Source organism: Molossus molossus, unplaced genomic scaffold, assembly GCF_014108415.1.
Source record: "Molossus molossus isolate mMolMol1 unplaced genomic scaffold, mMolMol1.p scaffold_m16_p_19, whole genome shotgun sequence".
NCBI lineage: Eukaryota > Metazoa > Chordata > Mammalia > Chiroptera > Molossidae > Molossus > Molossus molossus.
The window spans coordinates 27,534,469-27,558,678 of record NW_023425354.1 but is presented as its reverse complement, the minus strand read 5'-3'; the positions used below and the strand labels follow the sequence as shown (position 1 = coordinate 27,558,678).

The 24,210-nt window shown below is 41.4% G+C and overlaps 1 protein-coding gene across 2 annotated transcripts; it reads right to left on the bottom strand.

Moving 5' to 3' along the window:
• Positions 1–1,603: 1,603 nt before the first annotated feature.
• Positions 1,604–23,389, bottom strand: CBX1 (chromobox 1). Of its 2 annotated transcripts, XM_036269312.1 has the most exons (6): positions 23,179–23,383; positions 6,752–6,928; positions 6,084–6,261; positions 5,392–5,486; positions 5,217–5,302; positions 3,027–3,109 (listed from the first exon to the last, which is right to left on the bottom strand). In XM_036269312.1, exons 2-5 carry the CDS (start codon positions 6,889–6,891, stop codon positions 5,224–5,226), a joined length of 492 nt encoding a protein of 163 aa, XP_036125205.1. In that variant the 5' UTR covers positions 6,892–6,928; positions 23,179–23,383; the 3' UTR covers positions 3,027–3,109; positions 5,217–5,223. The 2 variants fall into 2 exon arrangements, with proteins under 2 accessions (XP_036125204.1, XP_036125205.1); XM_036269311.1 differs by lacking the exon at positions 5,217–5,302 and having other exon boundaries at positions 1,604–3,109; positions 23,179–23,389.
• Between the last annotated feature and the right edge of the window lie 821 nt (positions 23,390–24,210).

The window sequence follows — 24,210 nt, the reverse complement described above, 5'->3', positions numbered from 1 at the left end:
ATTTACAGTAACAACTTGAAACTCAACTGAAGACAGTGGAGGTGCAAGGTATTTTATTTTTATTTTGAAAGGCTTGCCCTGGCCAGTTTGGCTCAGCGGTTAGAGCGTCGGCCTGCGGTACAGAGAGACCCGGGTTCGGTTCCCGCTAAGGGCACGTACTTCGGTTGCAGTTTGTCCCCGGCCCTGGTTGGTCGTGCGGGTGGCAGCCACTCGATGTGTCCCTTCACGTCAATGTTTCTCTCTCTCTCTCTCTCTCCCTCCCACTCTATCTGTACAAAAAAAATGGAAAAATATCCTCGGGTGAGGATAAAAAAAAAAAAAAAAAAAAGAAGAAAGGCTTTGCCAGTGTAGGACACCTCCAATAATGATGCTGTCACCATATCAGTAAGCTCTCCTTTTGTAATAGTAACTAAGGCAATAGCATATCGCCTCTTCAAGTCTTGGGCAACAGGTCTATGATGAAATGTCATTGAAGTCATCCAACAAACACATTTTGCACTACCTGAAGAAATGTTCTCTGACTTTCTGAAGGGGACTTAGGATTTATTGTGCCTATGTGTATTTTTTTTATTTCTAACATTTCTGCATGCATTTGTGACTTTAATAATCATTTGAGAAAATTTTATTCTTAAACTTTGAATCTAGAAATGTGGTAATTGGCTTTCAAAGATAACAAAATTGTGAATGAATATCTATCTCCACTTCAATTTTTATTGTATTATCAATTTCAGTGTCTCCCCTGGAAAGAATGATATGGTTTTACAAGAGTTCAGGAATCCAGAAATGACAATAAGTAGGTTCCAAAGGTTAAGGCTAAAGCTGAATGGCAGCCCATTCTGAACACACAAGGCTGAAGGCTGATTTCAGTGCATCTTATCATGAACAGAACCAGAATACCACTGCCCATATCACCCCAACTCTTACCTAGCTACTGACTGCTCTGCTGCTGCCAACTACAAGGACACACTCAGAACTCTGCACAGAAAAAGCCTCCCAGCTCCATCTTACTTATGTCTCCCCAAACTCCTAGGAGGCTTTTTGTAAAAAGTATTTACACATCAGTTTACTTGAAACAAATGCTCTGTACTAAAGAGAGAGCTGACTCGTTACACTGATCTGATCTCAGTGGAAATCCCATTTCCCCTTTTTATAAATGACGAGTCTAGTCCCATTTGGGCTTTGGAATTATAGGCAGAAAACGACATTAAGAAAATAGATGACATTTTAATTCAGTGATCAAATCCAAGGCCAATTCCTGAAAATTCTGGAAAGTTGACTTTAGCTAAGGTCACACAAATCTATGAAATACACAAGCCAGGACCCAAACCTAACTCAAAACTCCATGTTTCCAAACATATCATAGTTTGGAAGTCTATCCCGTCACAGAGTACTAAACAAACAAACAGCCTTTGAGCAATATGAAGACAATGATGTGACAATATTTACAATTTCTGCAGCAATTATAAATGTTCAATAAATATTCAATGTAGTGAGACCACTCAAAGATTCAGGCCAGGCAACAGATTCTCAGGCCTGTTTCCAACAAGCTGAACCTGTAAGGTAATAAAATGCAAGGAGGGTTTCTGGCAAGACTTAAGACAAATCAAGGATTATAAATCTATATAGTTTTATTAAGACAAAAACTGACAGTGTGGTATGAAGTTTACATTTAAACAAAGTTTTCACAGAAATCTAACACATGCCTAAAAAGATTTTACAATGAAGTTCTAGATGCAGGTCTGAATGATGTCAAGAATTGATGGATCTCATGAGTCGAGACAGCATTTTAGGTATTAGTTATTTCTTAGGATTAAAAAAGATTTTTTGTTTTGTGTTTTAAAGTGAACCACTGCCCTAGTATGAAAGTGAAAGTTTAATCTTCTCCTGAGACCAGGGCTTTTGAAATAATCCAACTCTTGAAGTGATTTGATGAACTTGTGCTGTCAGTGACGAACCCTGCCACTAATGGTTTCAGAGTTCAAAGTTCAAAAAACAGAGGCTCCAAGAGTTTTCCACCCTAAGAGCATGGGCCCTTCTCTTTACTCTCTCCTATGCCACCTTCTTCCCCTCCCCAAATACCTCAGCCAGTAGGTTGGATGGACTAGCTAATATTTATAGCTTCATAATTAGAAAAGGGTCTTCTTGTCAGTTTCAAGAATTAGCACCTCTAAGACAGAATGATCTGCATACATATATGCTCCAATAAAAGACTTTCCCTTCTCAACCAGTTTCCACCCCCAAAACGGCAGCTTTGGTAACATTCAACTGGCTTAGTCCTTTGTTGGGAATAGCATTAAGCTCAGGCAGGGAATACCTTGGCTTGTAAATTTCAGGCATTCACAGCTTTTAAACAGTCTCTCACAGTCCTCAATTAGATTGCCAATGACATTTTTTGATAAAATAATATGTTCTGGACACATAACCAAATCATTCGTTGTTTGTTCTTTCCACTGTTTCACCATTTCCCCAACCAGGCCCCAAATTTTAACCAAACAATCCTACCCATCTCCCTTCCCACCCCACCCCTCCCACCCCCAAATAATACACCAGTAATAGCCAAAACTACACACATGCTACGCTGTAAAAATGCAGTTAACACTATTGGGAAGAAGGCTGTGGGTTGTGGAGATGCTCTTTGAAGATCTACAGTATCTTTTTGCTCTCCCACATACCCATTCTGCAAATTTTGTCCTTCATAGAAGGCCCTTTGTTTTTCTCAGCAAAGTGCAGAATGAGTTGCCTTGAAACACTTATCCTCCTTCCCCTCCACTTGGATGGGTGTGCAAACTATACAGCATGGAACGGCTTTAAAGCACTTGGGCTGCTGTAGGGCACAGAAACTATACTGGCTCTTCAAAGGACATCTTCTCAAGCCACCTCTATGGTATCGAGACAAGTAGAACTCCTTCCCCTCCCCACTTGAAACCCACAGTCAGATGTGACAGGGGCTGGTACTCAGGAGAGCTAATTCTTGTCATCTTTTTTGTCATCATCCTCTGAGGGGTAGGAATGCCACGTCAGCCTTTCCTCATAGAAGGATATAACAACCTGGGGGCACTTGACATTGGCTTCCTTGGCTGGGACCAGGTCAGCCTCATCAGAGTTTTTCCTGTAGAACAAAGCACAGAGAGACTTTGAGACCAGGTGCTAGTGGTCTCCCAACTTGGGTCACCCAAGGGATAAGACTTTAAAAATATTAATTCTAGAAGCGTAAGCTAGGGAAGGGTGCTAACATGGCCCAAGCAGTATTTACTGACAACTTTTAGTCAAGTGACACCCTTGTAGATTCCTGTTGAAAATCCCCTCTGGGCATCTTTGTCAAAAGGTAGGTGAACTAACTTCAATCTATCACATCTGAATCTCTAGGAAAGGCCAAAAATAGCATGATTCTCGATTCTCTGAGGGAAGAAGAGAGGCTACCACACTCTTCCAAAAGCCATATGCTAGCTGCTAAGAGCCCATGGAGAGATCTTGGCTTTGTAACAGGATTTCATACTATATTGGGTAACACTGAATACCAATCTCACTTTGGCCAGAGCCAATGCAGGTGGACACTTTCTTGCTGACTCATAATTATACTGTTTAATGTTACCAAATGCCATGCTCACACAGATATGCCACAACTCCCAGATGTTTTGAAATAGTTCTTCAACATTCGTAGAAAATTAATGGACTATTATGTAATTCCCTGCATTCTTCTGAATGTTAAAAAGTTCGCAAAGTGTGAAAATCAGATCCATAGTCCCATGGAAAAAGTAGTAAACTCTATCTTCAGGTCATTGGGAATGTCCTAGATGGAAGTGGTAGTATAGAGCAGGCAACAAATATATGATAGGATATCTGATGAGGCACCACTCTAAAGTTCCAGAAACCCAGCAACATGTAAACCAAAGCCACGCAGCTCCACATAACCAAAGAGTAAGCTGGTAAGGTATGTTTCTAAGTAATGGACTCAAGAATGGGAGGGAAAGGAGTGTAACAATATGGGAACCTGAAGCAGGCTGCCCCTGCCTGCTTATCTCTGAATTCAACAATACCCTCAGAGATAAGTTCAGTCATTTCACTGCATAGGAATACTTGCTATTTTTGGAAATGGACAAGTAAAGTATCTCTACTTCCCAGGAAAATAACCTCAAAATGAACTTGGTTTTATAATTAATATCAATCATAACCTACAGAGGTACATTCAGCTAATCTTTACACACAGCAGTGAGTCAACCAAAGGAGTGTAATCTTAAGCAATATGGAAACACTACTATAGCTCAGACTAGTCAAATACAGACGAAGAAAGTGTAGTCTAGTTGGACTGAACAACTCCTGGAATCAATCATTTCCTTCCAAAGGCAGCACCTTAAAAATAAACTAAAAACAATAAACCTTTTCTTCTACAGGCTAGCAATAAATCAGCTAAAAGGTCAGATTCAGTAAACACCTAGGGAATGCATATGAAGAAAACAAGAGGGTTAGCTAACTGCAACACAGGCTTCCTATGGTGTTAAAGATAGGCTTTTCTGGCCACCTTCTAAAGGAGAGGAACTAGTACAGATGTGAGTTTCAGAGAAGGTTCTAGACTGACCAAAGGACAAAGCACCTAGAATGCTGCCTTCATAGACAAAGGTTTAGAATTATTCCCTCCTAATTTCTATTTTAAAAACAGTGATTGAGATCCTCTTGGAGGGAAAACACACAAGCATTTTCAATAAGCAAAAAAAAAGGGGGGGGGGGGCTTCCTTTTGGACAGACGGTAGAAAAATTATAGAAAATTTTGGGTTAATAACAGTTCTTAAGATTCTCATGTTTCCATTAAGCTGTTTCATGGAGTATTACTATTGCTGGTGTTGATATTTAATGCAGAAAAAAATAGGCTTGTTCTATGCTCAGTATATAGAAAAGAGGTCATGTTGACCCCTGCTGGCTGATCCTGGGATTGCAGAATCTGTACAAATTGGAAAGAATAACAATTAAGAACAAAGGAAGAGCTACAGAAATTCTTTCTTAACCCAGAGAAGTTAACAGAATTTCTGAGCCTGGGGCCAGCCCAATCGTTATTAAGGAGGTGGTAGAAGGGGAGGGTGGTTCAATCACATTCCATATTTTTTCCTTTCACTTAGAAAAGTAGAATGTGATTCCTCCCCATACCCTCTCCACTCCCATTTTCTCCCACCTCCTAACAAAAAAAAAAAGGCTAAAGATCTGAAAATCCTAAGGGCCCCTACCTGTAAATCATGAGTCCAGGTTGGCAGTCAGGCCGAGGGTCACTATCGAAGGACTATGCCATCTTAAAGATTTCACACCTGGGTGACTGGAATTTCGAAGATCCAGTTCTTTTCTCTGGCATGGAACAAATGGGAGAAGAAAAAAACAACCACACAGAGCCACTGGCAGACTCACCATTTCATCAGGAACATGAGTTCTCCACTGGAGTCTGTAGCGCCAATAATCCGCTCTGGCTCCAAACCCCGGGCAAAACCTCGTGGCTTTTCTGACTGCAAAAACCAGAGGGATTAAACAATTTTAATTATGTAGGACTGCTATCCAGACCAAAGTTTATTCCTATTGCTCTGATTCATGTACTCAAACTCTTCTGCCAAATATTTCACCAATACCATGCATGGTTCCAAGTCATAGGTCTTTTAGAATCATAGTGAGCGATTATCCCATCAAGGTCTAAAATGTTTGAGGTTTCCCCACATGTAAAAAGGGACATATATCTCAAGCAAAATATATGTTCACAAAGGTTTCTTCACCCTCAAAAGACAACTTACTTTAAGGTACTGAAAATAGGTTAAAATAGCTACCTCAAACCTGTAATTATTAAAACACTGAATGCTATCTATTTACTATCAGGAATTAATTGTTCCTGAACCTTCAGATAAAATAAAAGTAGATTATGTGGCTTTGTGAGAGTACTGAGCCCCTAAATACTTTGTAAGCGTTAGCCTATCTAAGATTCCAGAAAGACTGAGAGATGGCTGCTGATATGCAAGCAGCAGCAGAACAAAAACGCTGAAATTATCTGGCTTTCAGCTTCTTTGACAGCAGTAAGAATTCTGGCCAGTAACAATTCTTACTCCTGCCCTTACCTCTTCTTTCTTCTTCTTTGGTTTGCTCTCCTCTCCCTTATCTTCAGAATCAGAGTCAGCTTTGCGCTTGCCTCCTTCTGATTTATCTGTCTCATGTGCTGTTTTCTGTGACTGTAGAAACTCAGCAATGAGGTCAGGACAATCCAGGTTCTCTTCTGGCTCCCATGTGTTGTCCTCACTGAAATCAGAGGGAACAGTGAGTCACTTTCCACTTAAAGTTAAAATACTCATACAAAGGAGAAGCACAGGAGAATAAGAGCTGGTGTCCTTGGCCAAGAGGAGTTAACAATGAGTGACTAGATTTTTCCCAAGACCAAGAACTGGGCAAAGTTAAAATCTCTTGGCGGGGTGGGGATAGGGTGGCCTTTTTTAGTACAAATGGAAAGTTTAGAAATGTGCCTCTTTCAAAGAAAAAATACTTTCTCTTTGCAAATTTGGATCAGTATAAAGCCACACACAAAACTTGCTCCTCAAAAATCACTGTCTTATATTATAGCATCACTTTGTACATATAGATCATTTTCCTAGTTAGACTATAAGCCATGAATGAAGACCAGGCCTGAGTTACACTGTACCTTTCAGAGCACCCTAGGCCTTGCACATTACTAGACTCCTGAGAAATAGTTGGTGACTAAACGAATGGATTTACCCAGGTCAGTGAAACTTACTCTGAGAACCCCTTCCACTTGAGGAGGTACTCCACTTTGCCCTTTACCACTCGACGGTCGAGAACCTTTTCCACCACATATTCCTCTTCCTCTTCTTCTAGCACCTCCTCCACTTTCTTCTTGTTTTGTTTTTTCCCCATAGTGCCCGCCAGCTTTCTGGTATAAAGGGTGACGCTGCTAAAATGATAAGGAAAATAAAAAGGATGTAAGGGCACACTCTTGTTGGTTAGATGAATATACAGATGGCAAGAAAAGCAAGGACATCACAGACGAATTTAATAATGTGGGCCTGGCTGGTGTGGCTTACTGGTTGAGCATTGACCCATACACCAAGAAGTCGCCGGTTCAATTCCCAGTCAGGGCACATACCTAGGTTGTGGGCCTGATCATCAGTGAGGGCTATGCAGGAGGCGACCAATTGATGTTCTCTCTCACTGATGTTTCTATATCTCTTTCCCTCTCCCTTCTTCTCTCTCTAAAATCAATAAAGAAAAAAATATATATATATATTAAAAAATAGTGTGTACTGATTATTTAAGTGCTATGCTTATTCATCTCCAATACACAATAAAGTTTGCTGATATACTCAGCTAGAAAGTGAGTTTATAAAACAGCCCCAGCTAACCTTACAGCAAAACAACTTTTTTTAAAAATCCTCACCTGAGAACACTTTTCCATTGATTTTTTTTTTTTTTTCAGATAGAATGGGAGGGAGGGAGGGAGAGAGGAAGAGAGAGAAACATCTATGTGAGAGGCACACACCGATTGATTGCCTCCCACACGAACCCAACCGGGGCTGGGGATCGAACGAACCACAACTGAGGTACGTGCCCTTGACCGAAATCGAACCCTAGACCCTTTGGTGAGTGGGCTGACACTAACCGCTGAGCCAAACTGGCCAGAGCCACAGCAAAATTTCTTTATTTTATGCATAGCCACTTAAAACTTTTATTCATATTTTTTCTAAGTTAAAAAATTCCCCAATACCCCTTTTATTATAAAGCATGGTGTCTAATTTATATTAAATTGCAAGAAAATCTATCCTCCTAAAAATAATGTATATACATCAGACATATACATAAAACCCTCTGATCCATACATTCTCCTATTGTTTTCCATTTCATTCAGTACAGGACTTGAATTTTTACTATGGGAAATAACCTGTCCTATTTATTTATTTATTTATTTGATCCTCACCCAAGGATATTTTTCCGTTTATTTTCAGACAGAGTGGGGGAAGAGAGAGAGAATGAGAGAGAGAGAGAGAGAGAGGGAGGGAGGGAGGGAAGGAGAGAGAAAGAGATCAATTGGCTGCCTCCTGCACGACACCAACCAGAGCTGGGGACTAAACCACAACCAAGATACATGGCTTTGATCAGAATCGAACCCGTGACTCTTTGGTCCACAGGCTGACGCTGTAACCACTGAGCAAACTGGCCAGGCATTTGTCCTATTTATTAAACATCTAGTTTAATTTTCCCTTTTGTATAGGCCTATAACCAATTCTTCCATGCTGTTAAAACACCCTCTCTTTTAAGTCTCCTTGAGATTATTTTTTAAAACAAACATGGGCCCTGGCCGGTTTGGCTCAGCGGTTAGAGCGTCGGCCTGCGGTCCGGAGAGACCCGGGTTCGGTTCCCGCTAAGGGCACGTACCTCGGTTGCAGTTTGTCCCCGGCCCTGGTTGGTCGTGCGGGTGGCAACCACTCGATGTGTCCCTTCACGTCGATGTTTCTCTCTCTCCCTCTCCTTCCTCTCTCTCCCTCCCACTCTATCTGTACAAAAAATGGAAAAATATCCTCGGGTGAGGATAAAAAAAAAAAAAAAAAAAAAAAATAAAACAAACATGGTTTTATTGATTTTTAGAGAGAGAACAAGGGAGAGGGAGAGAGCAAAACATCAACTGGCTACCTCCTGCAAGCCCCCTACCAAGGATAAATCCAGCAACCTGGGTATGTGTTCCAACTGGGAACTGAACCAGCAACAGGAAGATGCCCAACCAACTAAGCCATAAGGTTCTTTATCTGGTCTTTTCTGAATGCCACCATTAATTTACACTTCACAAGTTTTTTGTTAACTTCTCATTCTACTTAGTTTATTTCTAAGGCTGAGAAAATGCCAGAAGGATCATGAAATTCTCTGGAGAACTGCAATTATCTGGAGTGAGTGAGTGAGTGAGTGAGTGTGTGTGTGTGTGTGTGTGTGTGTGTGTGTAGGGGTGGGGTGGGGGGAGCTTAGTTATCACAGATAATAGAACCTGATTTTATTCTTAAAATACATCATCAGGCTGGGTAACATCTAAGGGTTTTTTCCAGTGCTTAAATTCTAGTCCCCCATAAATCTATTTTCTTTCTTTCTTTTTAAATCCTCACCCAAAGATATTTTTCCACTGATTTTTTTTTTTTTAAAGATAAGAGTGGCAGGGAGGGAGTGAGGGAGAGAGAGAAACATCGATGTGAGACACATAGATTGGTTGCCCCCCAAATGAGCCCAAACAGAGCCAGGGATCGAACCTCCAACCGAGATATGTGCCGTTTGGTCTGTGGGCTGACATTCTAACCATTGAGCAACACCAGCCAGGGCAAATCTATTTTCTTTTGTCCTTTATACAATTGACTACTTATAGGCTTAAAGCCTTATGTTTACCAATTTGTGTCAGTAGGTGGCACCATAAGATACCAACACAACAAAATTGATCTACAAAACTGACCCAAATGTACAAACTGATGGGTCAGTTGCCCAGAATGAGATACAAAGAATAAAGAATATGGCAGATAATCCAAACAAGAAAGAAGTTATTACTATGCCTAAATTTAGCACAATGCCAATTTGGTTTGGTCAAACTGGGTGCTCTTAGTATCCTTGGGAAAAAGAATCTAAGTAGAAACTCTTCAAAATAATTTAAAGATAGACTATCTTAGAAATAGTCCATCTATAGACTACATGAAATATAACTTATCATAAAAGTTAGGATCATCATTATGAATCAGTTATATTATCTACTTACTTAGCTTACACTCAGATATTCCCATCTCTGCATATATCAGCAATGCTGACTTAATGAAAAAATTTATTTGGCTACTAGAAAATTCTACACATTGCTGGATACTAGAGAGTCAACAAATAAGAAATGGTCCTTGCCTTCCTGAAGCTTAATGTCTAGTAAGAAAAAAAATGTAGACACTTCTCCCACGGAAGGTATTCTGAATTTTTGCAGAGTGACACAAAATAATGTTTTCTGAGATGCTTTTAGTGTGGCCTAAACACCCAAAGTACCCCCTCCTCAGAACACAAATCTAAGAGTATCTTTTCAACACTCTTCCTCTCCACTTACATACTGAAGACACTTTCTTTGCCTCCCTAAAACCTCTATCTTTTAGAGAAAGTGCCAGGAGTCTTCCTTTCCTTCTGTTCCTGAACAAACTTATCATTGGACTGTATATAATCTTCAGCTAATTCCTGTCTAGCTTCTTTGTGCCTCTGATTTAGAGGCCGTGCTTCCGAAGGGAGATGCGTTCAGGTTTCCAGAATTCTGATTGCCATATGACAAGTGTTATTTTATGAATAAAGAAAAATGTCATTTTCCTTTTGGATAAATGCAGTAGTGTTTTTCCTCAAAACAAGTGCTACTCTTTGCTTGCTTCTTTTCACTGTTGGTTGAAGGGATAGCGAGATTCATCGTCAGTTTCTGGTTAAAAAGTGCAGAGGAAAAATAAACTGACAATCGTAACAAAGGGCTACACAACTCCCTACATTAATTTGGACTTGAAAATTGGAAGACATTCCCTTTCTCAACAGATGGAAGGAAAACAATAAGTTCTAGATGATCCCAAAACAGTAACTGGCTAATAACCCTTCCAGAAGAATTAAATTTGAGAAAGTAGCTCTGGAAGGTTTGGCTCAGCGGTTAGAGTGTTGACCTGCACACTGAAGGGTCACAGGTTTGATTCCAGCTCATACGGCACATACCTGGGTAGCCCTGCATGCAGGTGACAACCAAACAATGTCTCTCACATCTGTTTCGCTTTCTCTCCCTCCCTCCCTTTCACTCTCTTAAAAAAAAAAAAATCAATGGAAAAAAATCCTTGGGTGAGTATTAACAATTAATTAATTAAAGTAAAGGGAAAGTATTCTACTACTATGGCTTCAAAATGCGAAGCTATTTAAGGCGTGGTGTTATCTACATTAATATGTGTAATTGTCCTACAAAAATAACCAGCAGTTCACTTGATGGTAAAGAAGGAAACTAGACTTCGGGTAGGGAACACACAATTGAGTATACAGATGTCAGTTTATAATCTCGAACACCTGAAAATTATATGTTATTAACCAATGTTACCCTAAAAAACTTAATTTGAAAAGTAATAAAATAAGATGTATCCTAGAAGGAAGGAAGGAAGGGAGGGAGGGAGAGAGAGAAAGAGAAAAAGAAAGAAAGAGCGAGCTCATCTGATCCTGCTACTATAGCCCAAAAAGCTTCAGGACAGCTTCTGGCTCATCTCTAGCTACTGAGAGCCTCTCCTCTCTTTATCATTAGTATTAGCATGGCCCCAAGGAGTAGAAGTCACAGAATAGAATAAGAATAAAATCCTTTAGGTTAGTTAAGAAAACCTCCTAAATGGGGAAATCTAAAGTAAAACCTCTTGATTTACATTTTTTTTTAATCCTCACCCGAGGCCATTTTTCCTTTTTTTTTTTTTTTTGTTTAGATTGAGTGGGAGGGAGAGAGAGGAAAAGAGAGAGAGAGAGAAACATGGACCTGAAAGGGACACATCCATTGAGTGGCTGCCTCCCGCGTGACACAACTGGGGCCGGGGACTAACTGCAACCGAGGTATGTGCCCCCAGCGGGAACTGACCCCGGGTCTCTCAGTACCACAGGCCGGCGCTCTAACCGCTGAGCCAAACCTGCCAGGGCTGATTTACATTTTTACTAACTTAAATCACTGAGCTAAGATGGAACGCAAATAAGAAATAAAAAATGCAGAAAAACACTCCCACTTGCCTCTGAGCTTCTCGTTTTTCTTTTTGTTAATCCTCATCTAATGATCTTGGGAGAGAGAGAAAGTGAGGGGGGAGAAAGAGAGAAAAAAAAAGGAGGGGGGGATTGGTTGCTTCCTGCACAACTCCCGGGGATGGAACCTATAACCCAGGTACTTATTTATAGGTAGTTCTCTAGGTTCCTGAATAGGTTATTTTCAAAATCAGTAGAGATGCAACCCACTCTTCCTATAGAATCTAGTAATGTTAGAAGAGCCAAGAGCCCCCTGAAATATTATGACAGGCCAATTATTCTTACAGCTTCAAAATGGATTATTTCAAGAGAAACCTCCTCTCCTTAAAGACAAGCAGTCTCTAAACACCAGCAAAAATATCTAGAATGAGAGCTCTCAAATGGAATTGCTGCAAGAAAATTTTAAAGTAACTCAGATCAGTGTAATAGCACAACAGAAAAATGCCTTTAGCCAACACTATTTGCCACTCCTCCTAAGTAAGCATCCTGGCAACAAAATTATGACATCAAAAGTGCCACATTGAACAAAGGATCAATATATATGAAAGAACATCACAAGAGGTGTACAAAAGGGCAAACAACTCTAGATTAACTCAGAAACCTTAATCCTTAGACCAGTGTTCTCAGTTTATCATGAAGTTGAAGACAAAAAAAAAAATCTAGTTAATTAAGATGCTGTAACTTTTACCTAAATATTTACTGGGTCTGCCACATTTTAAGATGCCTAGAAAAATACTACTTTACATTTGTATTGCACTTTACAGTTTAGAAAGTGCTCCAACCACGTATCTCTCTCACTGATTCTGAAATCAGAGACCATGGTATAAAACAAGCCATTCAGATGTTATTGACACCTCATAGGTAACAGAACATTTACATGAAATAAATCACCCAAGGTCACACAATTAAGGAGGAGCACAGCACTTCAATAAGGACACCTAGCAAGGCTGAGCTAACTCGCCCTCCTGCACATACACACAGAACAAGGAGTGAACTATACAAGGAGAATTCCATTCGGTATACAAGGAAAGGACAGAGGGGTCTCTTGAGATGGATCCTCCCTGCATCAGTAAATAAGGAAATGATTGAAATGATTTTCTTTCAGAAAAGACCTTGGGAGATATCACTGTTAAAAAAACAACAATGATTTTTCATTGGTTACTGGAATATGAAGGTATTCATTGTTACTTAAATTGGCAAGCAGTAACAAAGCTTTTGTTTTTAGTGCCCAGCAGTCTTCTGAAGTTAAACAACTAGCAAGTAGTCACCACAGAGACAACTACTGAGAAAAATGTCTATTTTAAGAAACAAAAATACGCCCTGGTTGGTTTGGCTCAGTGGCTGGAGTGTCAGCCTATGGACCAAAGAATCCCGGGTTCGGTTCCCGCTAGAGGCATGTACCAAAAAAAAAAAAAACCAACGAAAATACATCTATAGTTCCCAATGAATCCAGGAATGGTGTAAATCTGAAGCTATGAACTCACAGCTCTTTTAAGAGAGAAAAAAAGCCCAGTCAGTTTGGCTCAGTGGTTAGAGCCTCAGCCCATGGATCAGAGTCCCGGGTTCAATTCCCACTAAGGGCATGTACCCCGGTTGGGGTTGTGCAGGTAGCAGCCACTCGATGTGTCTCTCTCACATCAATGTTTCTCTCTCTCTTCCTCCCACTCTCCCTCCTGCTCTATCTGAAGATAAATGCAAAAAGTGTCCTTAGGGGAGGATAAAAAAAAGAAAGGGAAAAAAAGCACTGATGGGATTCTCCTCACACACCCTCAACTCCTGTAGTTAGGAGATAGACAATGGAAAGGTCGGACAATGCTACTTTGAAGGCAGAAGGCAGTCAAGTGATGATATAAGATTAGGCATTTTGTTTTGAGTAATTGGTACTGTGGAAGAGTAAGAGAAGGATCTGAGAAGACAATGGGGACATAACCTCTGATCCATCAGATACATGAATTAGAAACAGCCACCCTGGGCCCTGGCTTGGTAGAGCCTCGGCTGGAGGATCAATGAGTTGTGGTTTGATTCTGGTCAAGGGCATGAACCTCGGTTGCAGTTCGTCTCCCGTCCTGGTCGGGGTCGTGTGGAAGGCAACCAGTCAATGTGTACCTCTCACGTCGATTTTTCTCTCTCTCCCACTCTATCTGAAGATAAATAGAAAAGCATCGTCCTGCCAGTGTGGCTCAGTGGTTGCACGTCAGCCCATGCACCAAGAGGTCACCAGTTCGATTCCCGGTCAGGACACATGCCCAGGTTGTGGGCCAAACCCCCAGTGGGGGGCATATAGGAGGTGGACAATCCACGTTTTCTCTCATTGGGGTTTCTATTTCTCTCTCCTTTTTACTTCCTCTCTCTCTAAAAATCAATAAAGGAAAAAAAAATTTTAAGGAAAGTATCCTCAGGTGAGGATTAAAAAAAAAAAGGGACACCCTGGAAATGTCCATGCTGATTTCTTGCCAGCACGAAGGATCAAATTCCAGATATGAGGATAAGGTAACACCCACAGACCTCTGAAACCAAACCAGTAGTATTTTTAAGCTAATCACTAAGGTGACACATTTAGAATGTTGGTCTGGTGAGTTGATCATCTTTATTAAGAAAGAGTTCACAGGAGCCCGGCCGGTGTTGCTCAGTGGTTGAGCATTGCCCCATGCACCAAGAGATCACTGGTTCAATTCCTGGTCAGGGCACATGCCCAGGTTGCGAGCTTGATCCCCAGTAGGGGACGTGCAGGAGGCAGCCAATCGATGTTTCTCTCATTTGATGTTTCTATCTCTCTCTCCCTTCCTCTCTAAAAATCAATAAAAACATATTTTAAAAAAAAAGAATTTCAGGAAAGCAGACCTTGAGTAAATAACTTTCATCCATATCAGCATCACAATCACCTATGGAGTTTATAAATATAGATGGCCAGATCCAGTGAATCAGAAACTAGTGTATTATTTTTAAAATTTGTTTTTCTAATTATGATATAGTACATATATTCATATCAATTACAAAAATATTTAATGTAGGAAATCACAGTTCCCTGGCTCAAAACCTGTCAAAGCCTGTTTTTGTTCTTCTATACATACACTAACACGGATCTATATACGTGAAAATAGATATTGTAGTTCTACAACTTACCTTTTTATATATGTAATGTACTTTTTATATTGTTCCATAAAATATCTTCATTCTTTTTTTAAAAAATTGTTTTTCATTATTGATTTTAGAGAGAGAGGAAGAGAGAGGGAGAGAGAGATCCACACATCGATGAGAGAAAACATCGACTGGCCGCCTCCTGCATGCTCCCCACTGGGGATTTGGCCCACAACCTGGGCATATGCCCTGACAGGGAATCAAACTGGTAACCTCTTGATGCATGAGTCAATGCTCAACCACTGAATCACACTGGCTGGGCAAAAGATCTTCATTCTTAACACTGCTACAGAATTCCACACTGTATGGACACACCATCCTCTTAACTATTCACCTAGTGATAAAAATTTGGGTTGGTTCCAATTTTTTATGCAATGTTGCTTTGACCATGGCATCTGAATCTTTAAAATCTCCTTAGATGATCTGATGCACATCCTTGGATAAAAGCCACTGCTATAATAGGATTGGCAGAAACTACATTCCTCAGGTGAAAGTACACACATTATTGCAGATATAAATCAAGCCTCACAGTTAGCTAAAAGGCGGGTAAACATTTTACTTTCTCCATAAAATTTAGAGTAAGGCTGGAGCACTAAGAAAAGGTAATAACCAATGTTCTTGAAAACAAAACCTTCTTCATCACACTCAACATCATTCAATCTAGACATTTTTGCATTTACAATTAAATTGAAAGAGTACTCCTTGAAGATCCTCATAGTTCCTTCAGCCAGAAGAATGCTAGTATGAGCACCAGAAGCATATCTTTCCCCTCCTTGACCCCTCAAAACAACTTTATGTCTATAGGCAATTAAACACACACACAAACACTTTAAAAAACTCCGTTTTCTCATCTAAAAAATAGGAGTAACAACCCTCATGGGATTCCTTTGTGGTGAGCTTTTTTTTTTTTTTTATCCTCACCCGAGGACATTTTTCCATTTTTTGTTCAGGTAGAGTGGGAGGGAGAGAGAGGAACAGAGAGAGAGAGAGAGAAACATCGACGTGAAGGGACACATCGAGTGGCTGCCACCCACACAACCGACCAGGGCCGGGGACAAACTGCAACCGAGGTACGCGCCCTTAGCAGGAACCGAACCCGGGTCTCTCAGGACCGCAGGCCGACGCTCTAACCGCTGAACCAAACCGGCCAGGGCTGTGGTGAGCTTTTATGATCTTCTGGCATTGTCTATTTTTATGTTTACATATATGTCCTACCTCATTAGATTATTTACTGTTTTAAGCTTAGGGATAGCTCTCTGAAATCCAGTACATTAAGAATTCAATGAGAAAACACAGTATCTGTTCTATGTATCTGGCAGAAATTCATGGCTAGCTTTTTCTAACAGCAGAGCAGCTCCAGAACAAAATCAAGAAGGACCCAGGTCTGACTGGCATGAATAAACTAATAATTACAGCCAGGCCAGTATAACTCAGTGGATTGAGCATCGTCTCATGGACTGAGAGATTCAGTTTGATTACAGGTCAGGGCACATGCCCCGGTTGCAGGCTCAATCCCCAGTAGGGGACATGCAGGAGACAGCCAATCAATGTTTCTCACATCCATGTTTCTATTTCTCTCTCCCTTCCTCTCTAAAAAAATCAACAGAAACATATTTTTAAACCAATAATTACAATACAAGGAAACCAAGATTCCATTTCTGGAAGACTGAGACAAAAGAGCTGCCAGAAACTAAGAAATCACATTTCATATACCTAAAGGGCAGGAATTTCTTGTGTTCTTCTTTTATCTGACCCAGGCAGGAAAATAAAGTAACAAAACTCTTATAGTAAATGGCAAAAGGAATATGGCTTCCTACAAATATAGGTAAGACAGGTTAAAAAAAAAGGAATTGTGAATGCAAACAATGGAAAATTTCAACAAGCTATGTGCAAAAAGAATTTTACGATTTCTGAAGACCTATATCAACACCAAAAATCAGTTTTGATGACATGTATGGTAAAGTTCTCTAATAAACTTCAGAGGTTGTGCATTCGAGCTCAGATTTTACATATAATACTTTAAAAAATAGCCAATAACCGAATTAAATGAACCATGGTCTTCTAAAGAATTCATACAGCTTTTACTGAGTTCAAGACAAAAATATGACAATCACCCTTGATTTCTCCCCACTCATCTTCCATACATCCAGTCTCTTACTAAATCTTATTGATTTTATATCTTTAATATCTTTCAGTTCAGATTTTTCTAGTCCCACTACTACCATCCTATACCAAGCCACCATCACCTCTTGCCTGGATAACTCCTAATCCAATTTATTCTCAACACTAGACACTGATTTAAAAATGCAGATCTCTTCATATCATTATCTGTGAGCATATGAGCCAAAGACCACTGCACCTAACCTACTAATAACAATTACCTTGCCTTTTGAACCAGTCTTTACTCCACCAATTCCCTTGGCTAAAATGTCACTGTCAGAAGTTTCCCTGAAGCCCCAGACTAGGTTTAGGTTAACTCTTCCTATGAACATTCTCCTACAGTATTCATTCATTTAACAATGATCTATGGGGCCCTGGCAGGTTTGGCTCAGTGGTTCAAGTTTTGGCCCATGAACCAAGGGGTCACGGGTCTGATTCTTCTTTTTTTTTTCTTCTTTATTTTTTAGAGAGAAAGGGAGAGGGAGAGAGAGATGGAAACATCGATGAGAGAGAACACTGATTGACCACCTCCTGCATGCCCCCAACTAGTGATAGGCTCACAACCTGGGCATGTGCCCTGACCAGGAATTGAACCGGCGACCTCTTGGTGCATGGGTTGATGCTCAACCACTGAGCCACATTGGCCGGGCATGGGTTTGATTCTTGGTCAAGGGTACCTACCTGGGTTGCAGGTTCAATCCCCAGGGGTCTTGCAGGAGGCAACCAGTCAATATGTTTCTCTCACATCGATGTTTCTTTTTCTTTTTCTCCCTCTCTCCTCTCCCTCCCTCCCTTCCACTCTATCTGATGATAAATAGAAAAATATCCTCAGGTGAGGATAAAAAAATAAATGTAATAAAATAAAACCTCTGGTCTCTTATAATTTATATTCTAATGTGGACAAATCAGTTAGCATAAGTGGGAGTGTGCATACATGCATGTGCAGAGCAAGGCACAGACAGTAAGTGAGAAAAACTGGGAGTGGGGGAGAATGCTGTAAAAATATCTTTGGATTAAGTAACATGTAAACAGAGAACTGATTAGTGTCCTCATTTGTGAAATGGACTTAAAAGACTTGTTATGAGAATTGAGACAATTCAGAAAAATACATAAAGTTTAGCGAATAGTTCACTCAAAGTCCTAAGGTGAGAAGAGCTTACTTTATGAGGAATACAAATGTGGCCAGATCAGAAAGAGCTAGACTGAGTGAAGTGGTAGAGAAGGACCAGATAATAATTATTGTATGTATCATTCCCCACTTCATTCTTTCTTTCAGCTAGCCTTTTTCCATTCTTTCTTTTCCTTCCCCTTTCTTAGCCTCTAGCTTGGTTAAGTTTAAGACCTAGTCAATTAACAGCTCTAAAAGTTTGTAATTATAGCTCTACTAGCTTTTAATGCTATTTTAAAAATCAAATCAAATCCATAAGCATTTACTAAGAGCCTGGGTGGAATATAGGTGACCAAGTAAGTTCCACATCATAGGAAACCTCTCAACCCAGGCAAATGGAGATGTTTCGTCAGGCTAGTGGGATCTGAGGACACCCAAGTAGTACAAGATTTTGAGAATCCCTTAAGAGTAAGTAATAATAACATAATAAAACTAATATTTATTGAAAAATTAACACTTAATGCATATAAAGGCACTTAATTCAATTCTCATAACAAGTCTTGTAAATTCATTTCACAAATGAGGACACTAATCCCCCAACAGTAAAACATAAAGTTAGGATGGAAAGATAACATAAAAAGGTAAAAATGCTGAAGTTCATTTCAACAGGAGAAATGACAAAAGTATGTAAAAATTAACAAAAGAAATATAAGCAATAATAAGTAGCCACAAAAGCACTACAGGGCTTGGAGGAATAAATGGCTAGGGTGATTAGGGAAGGTTTTGAAAGCTGGGATTGTAGCCAAACTCCAACAGCATTTGAAAAGGTTGATTAGAGGAGGGCAATTTGGCCCTAGGAACTGTTGTGAACAAAAGCAAGGAGGCTTGTCTGAGGTAGATGGTGTGTAAACCAGTTTGGGTGGGAGTAGACTGAATAGGAATAGCAGGTAACAGCTAAAAATTTTTCTACAAGGCCTCTTCCTCCTTAAAGTCCAAACTCCACAGTGTTTAACATCTAACATCCTTTGGTTCCTACCAATTTATATTCCTACTTCCCTCACAAAACCTACTCTGCTGTCAAAACAGGAAAACCTAACCTGAACAAATCCTGCACATTCCTCCATGCATGACCTTGCTCATTATTAAGAAATCTGCTCCTGCCCTGGCCAGTTTGGCTCAGCGGATAGAGCGACGGCCTGCAGTCCGGAGAGACCCGGGTTCGATTCCCACTAAGGGCATGTACTGCGGTTGCAGTTTGTCCCCGGCCCTGGTCGGTCGTGCGGGTGGCAGCCACTCGATGTGTCCCTTCACGTCGATGTTTCTCTCTCTCTCCCTTCCTCTCCCTCCCTCCCACTCTATCTGTACAAAAAAATGGAAAAATATCCTCGGGTGAGGATAAAAAAAAAAAAAGAAAGAAATCTGCTCCTGCCCGGCTGGTGTACCTCAGTGGTTGAGTGTCGGTCGACCCATGCACCAAGAGGTTGCTGGTTTGATTCCCCATCAGGGCACATGCCCAGGTTGTGGGAACAATCCCCACTGGGACGCATGCAGGAGGCAGCCAATCGATGTTCTCTCTCATCAATGCTTCTCTCTCTCCCTCTCCCTTCTTCTTCTCTCTCTCTCTCTAATATCAATAAAAGAAAAAAGAAAAAAAAAAGAGCCCTGGCCAGTTTGGCTCAGTGGTTGAAGCGTCGGCCTGCGGACCAGAGAATCCCGGGCTCAATTCCTGCTAGGGGCACGCACAAAAAAAAAAAAAGAAGAAGAAGAAGAAATGTGCTCCTGTCTCAGACCAGCAGTCAAAATCCTATTCAAGACTCAGCCTAAATGCTACTTCTTCCATAGAGCCTTCCCAACCAAGCCAAATATTTCTTTTCCTTACAGTTCCAAAAGCATTGTTTCTAGTTTCACTCAGACACTCAAATATAGGTCTGGCCCCGAGTAAGGTGTTGAACACCCTACATGGGCAATAAAGATGAATGTCTCAGACTCAGATAACCAGGGAATAGAAGTCTAAAGCTGTCAGCTTTTTAGGGAATGATCAGCAAGATAAATCTGACCTACAAACCCTAAATGGAAAACAAGGAAGTATCTTTGCTGAGCATTAACAACTACATACCAGTCATCAAAAGGCAGGTGAAGGCATGTGTAGTATATTGTTTGTAGTCACCTGATTCATGTTTCCAAACTGCTTTTAGTCTGTTAGCTGTGGCTGTGAGGCAAATGCTTTCCAGATGGAAAACATTACTGAGCAGAAAACAAGAACTTGTGCCACATAACCAGTGAACAAGGGTTTCATTTTAAAGGAATCTGTCTATGAATTCCAGTATCTAGTATGTGTGTGAATAAAACTGGATTATTATCTGAGATGTACTGAGAAAGTTGGCTAACCCCTTTCCAGTATGTTGATGTGGATGAAACTATACACTGGGGTTGAGAGGCCACAGGGATCTGCAAATATTAGTAGCACACAGTTATACACGAAGCAAATCTTTTGGTTTAAGATGAAATAAAAATTAGAAAGGTACACCAAAATTATAACTAAGCTAGAATTAAAAGCAGAGACCAAAACATTCACAGGTAACACAACAAAACCAGATTACTAACACTAACCTATCAAATACAATAGTTCTATGATGCCTTTACTGTGTTAGCTATTATTAGAGAAAGGCACAATTTCACAGACAAATTAGGTTGCCCCTTTTGGTCAGCAAATAATAAAAACTAAAGTAGAAAAGATTTAATATAAGTTATTCTATTCAAATACAGACAGACTCTGAACTGTGTCCATATTTGAATAACTTCTCCAATTACCCTTGGAAAGGCTGTTCAATTTTCCAATAGACATTGCTATCTGAAGTACTTATTTAACTATACAAAGGACACAAAAGATTTTTCAAGATACTTTTAAAATAGAAAATATTCAAATTATTTAGCATGTTGTTGAAACCCAGAACCTGGGGCTTCTCCTAGGCCTTGCCTAAGGTATTTAAAATTGTCTCCTGCACAATCTGCATACCTCTTCTGTATTTAATGCCAGAGTGAGTATAAACTGAGGCTAAGATTGGCAACAATTTTTCTCTGCCAAAGGTCAGAGATCGAAGACAGGCAAATTGATTACGTAATTACACATTAATTCATTCTGCTAACACATGGAATTCTCACAAAGGATCTCAACATTCAACATTCATTCAATAATCTGAACTGCTTACTGTGTGCCAGACACTCGAATGAACAAGAGGCATAGCCCCTTCTTATGTGAGCCCATGAACTAGCCATTAGCATGTGATTCCAAAAACTCTTCAGAGAGCCCTGGCCGGGTAGTTCAATTGCTTAGAGCATCATCTCAATATGCCAAGGTTGTGAGTTGACCCTGCATAAGGGTATACACAAAAATTAATCAGTGAGCCCGGCCAGTGTGGCTCAGTGGTTGAGCGTGGATCCATGCACCAAGAGGTCCCGATTCAATTCCATGCCTAGGTTGTGGGCCCCATCCCCAGTGGGGGTCATGTGGGAGGTGGCCAATCCATGTTCTCTCTCATTGATGTTTCTGTCTCTCTCTCCCTTCCTCCCTAAAATCAATAAAGAAAAATAATTTTAAAAATAATAATCAACCTGTGAATGCATAAATAAGTGGAATGCCAAATCGATGTTTCTCTCTTTCCTCCTTTCCTCTAAAAATCAATAAATAAAATTTAAAAGAAAAACTTCAGGGAACCTATGAAGTGAAATATCTACCAAGTCTAACGCAAAATCTGTTCTACCACCAGAGAGAATAAAAGAGGAGATTTTGAAGGATAATTTACTAGAAAACGACAAAAATGCATCCATTCCTTTTTCCTACTCACTAAAATGTGTACCAGAGGATAGAATGGTAGCTTCTTTTCTTTCCATGTTAGAAAATTATTAGTAACCTTTACCTAAAACTTTGAAACAGGGGTAAAGTATTGTGCACTTCGTATTCAAATTTTCCAACAAGGGAAAGGTTGGCTAAAAAAAAAAAAAGGAGCCCAAGCGGGGAAAATGTGACGGTCTAAGAAAACTCCCTTTGTCTCCCAATGTCCCATATTCCTTAAAATCTAACTTAACTCCTGAAATGTTAGCTCGTCGACACATTTCTGCGATTTCACTGCCCTCTGTGACCAGTAACAATCCCAGATAAAAACGTAAGAAACGAATTCTGAATCGGAGCAAGAACTGCGCTTGGACTTTTAAGCTCCTGAAGGAGTGCAGGTAGTAGAAAACCTGGAAAAGGGAGGCGCGCACCGCCCTGTCCCAGCCTCCGCACCGCGCGCGGTCCCCCGGGGAGGACCGGCAGCCGGGTTTCCCCTCCTACCTTCACCTCGCAGAACTCCCGGAACGTCCGCTCCGTCTGCCCTCACAGCTCTTTCCCCCCAGAGTCAAGCCAGGCAAGGAACTGCCACCTCCGACCCCTCCCCAACTTATTACACAGATCTCCCCCACCAGCGAACCCTGGGCTGCCCAGCACCCTCTCACAACTCACCCGAAGTTACTTGCAAGCGAAATTCCTCTGGGAGCCCCGACCAGACCCCAAAGCCTCGGGTTACATTTCTAAACCTCGGTGTCTCAGTTGTGAACCCTCCACACACATGTCCAAGCTTCGAGGCTGCCCAGCCGGTCCCGCTCCCAATTTATTACAAAGTCTTTCCTCTCCAGTACAATCCTGCAGCCGCCCATCCAGCCCGAGTAGCATTGCCGGGATCTACCCAGGCCGCGAAGGGCGACCCCACAAGGGCTAGGCCCACCCCGAATCTCCACAACGCCCGCCTCAGGATCCGCCGCCCCGCCCTCTCCATCCTTCTGGCGCTCGGCGTACGACCCCCAGCGCACGGCGAAAAGCCCGGCGCGGAAAGGGCGCCGGATCCGCTCCCAACCTCCGCCGCCAGCGTGCGGCCCCTCACCCAGGGCTCCCGCCGCCGCTCCCGCCGCCGCCGCCGCCGCGCGCCTACCCCCGCCCCCCGCCGCTTCCCCGCCTCTAGCGGACTCCTCACCTCAGAGCAGCGCCCAAGAGCACGAGAGGAATCGGTGCTGCGCTACTGGCGCGTCGCGTAGCGGGGGAGGGGGCCGGAAGAGTGGCGCCCAGAAAAGCAACAGGCCAAGTGGCCGCGGTCGAGCCCCTCGCTGAAGCGGCGTACCGCAGGCCCCGGCCAACGGCCCTCTCCTCTGCCGAACAAAAGAGCCTCGCACTCTGCGCTGCCCGCCGCCCGCACTGCGCAGGCGCGACGACCTGTCGCACTGTTCTATGGGACTCGGAGGCCATCCAAGACTACAAGATCCAATGCGCTGCGCGCGTCTTACGCCGCTACGCACTATTTGCGAGGATTTCAGGGAGTTTTAGTTTTTAAACTGCCAAGAGTTGGGGGAGTGTGGTTTAGAACTTTGTTATCTAGAAAATTAGAACGTGTGCTTTTTGCAAGCGAGTCCCTTAATGCTTGTTCCGAGCATGAACCACTTCTGGACTGTAATTCACATTCTCGAAATTTTAAATCTTAACAGGTTTCTCACCAGACCGTTACAAAAACTCTAATAATCTCTGAAACCCTTCATTTCCTCCTCCTCAAATCTCTGCAAGGCTCAGCACTGAGATTACTTCCACTTCGAGGCCCTCCCTGACCCCTTAGACTAGGGTAACTCCGCCTGGCAGGTGTCATCCTGGCATCTTGAATCTACCCTTTTTCATCGGCTGTGCCAACCGATAGCTTTAGTGCAGAATCCCCTTATCTCCATGAGCACTCCTCACCCAGTCACCCCAACAAAATAGAAATAGACAAAACTATGCTTGTGTCTAAGGTTCAGAAATAGCCACGGTAAAACCAATGAATCACAAGTAGTAATGAATAAAAATTTATTGTGCACACACCAGGAAGACAGTTTGCAAACTGGGAGCACTTAAACCAAAACATGGGATGAGGCTTATTGTTGTAAAGCATTACATAACGGGAAAGCGGTGACTGTTTATTCTTCACAGTTATTAGTTATAATATTTATTCACAGTTATTACAATATTAGAATTTTCTTACTTG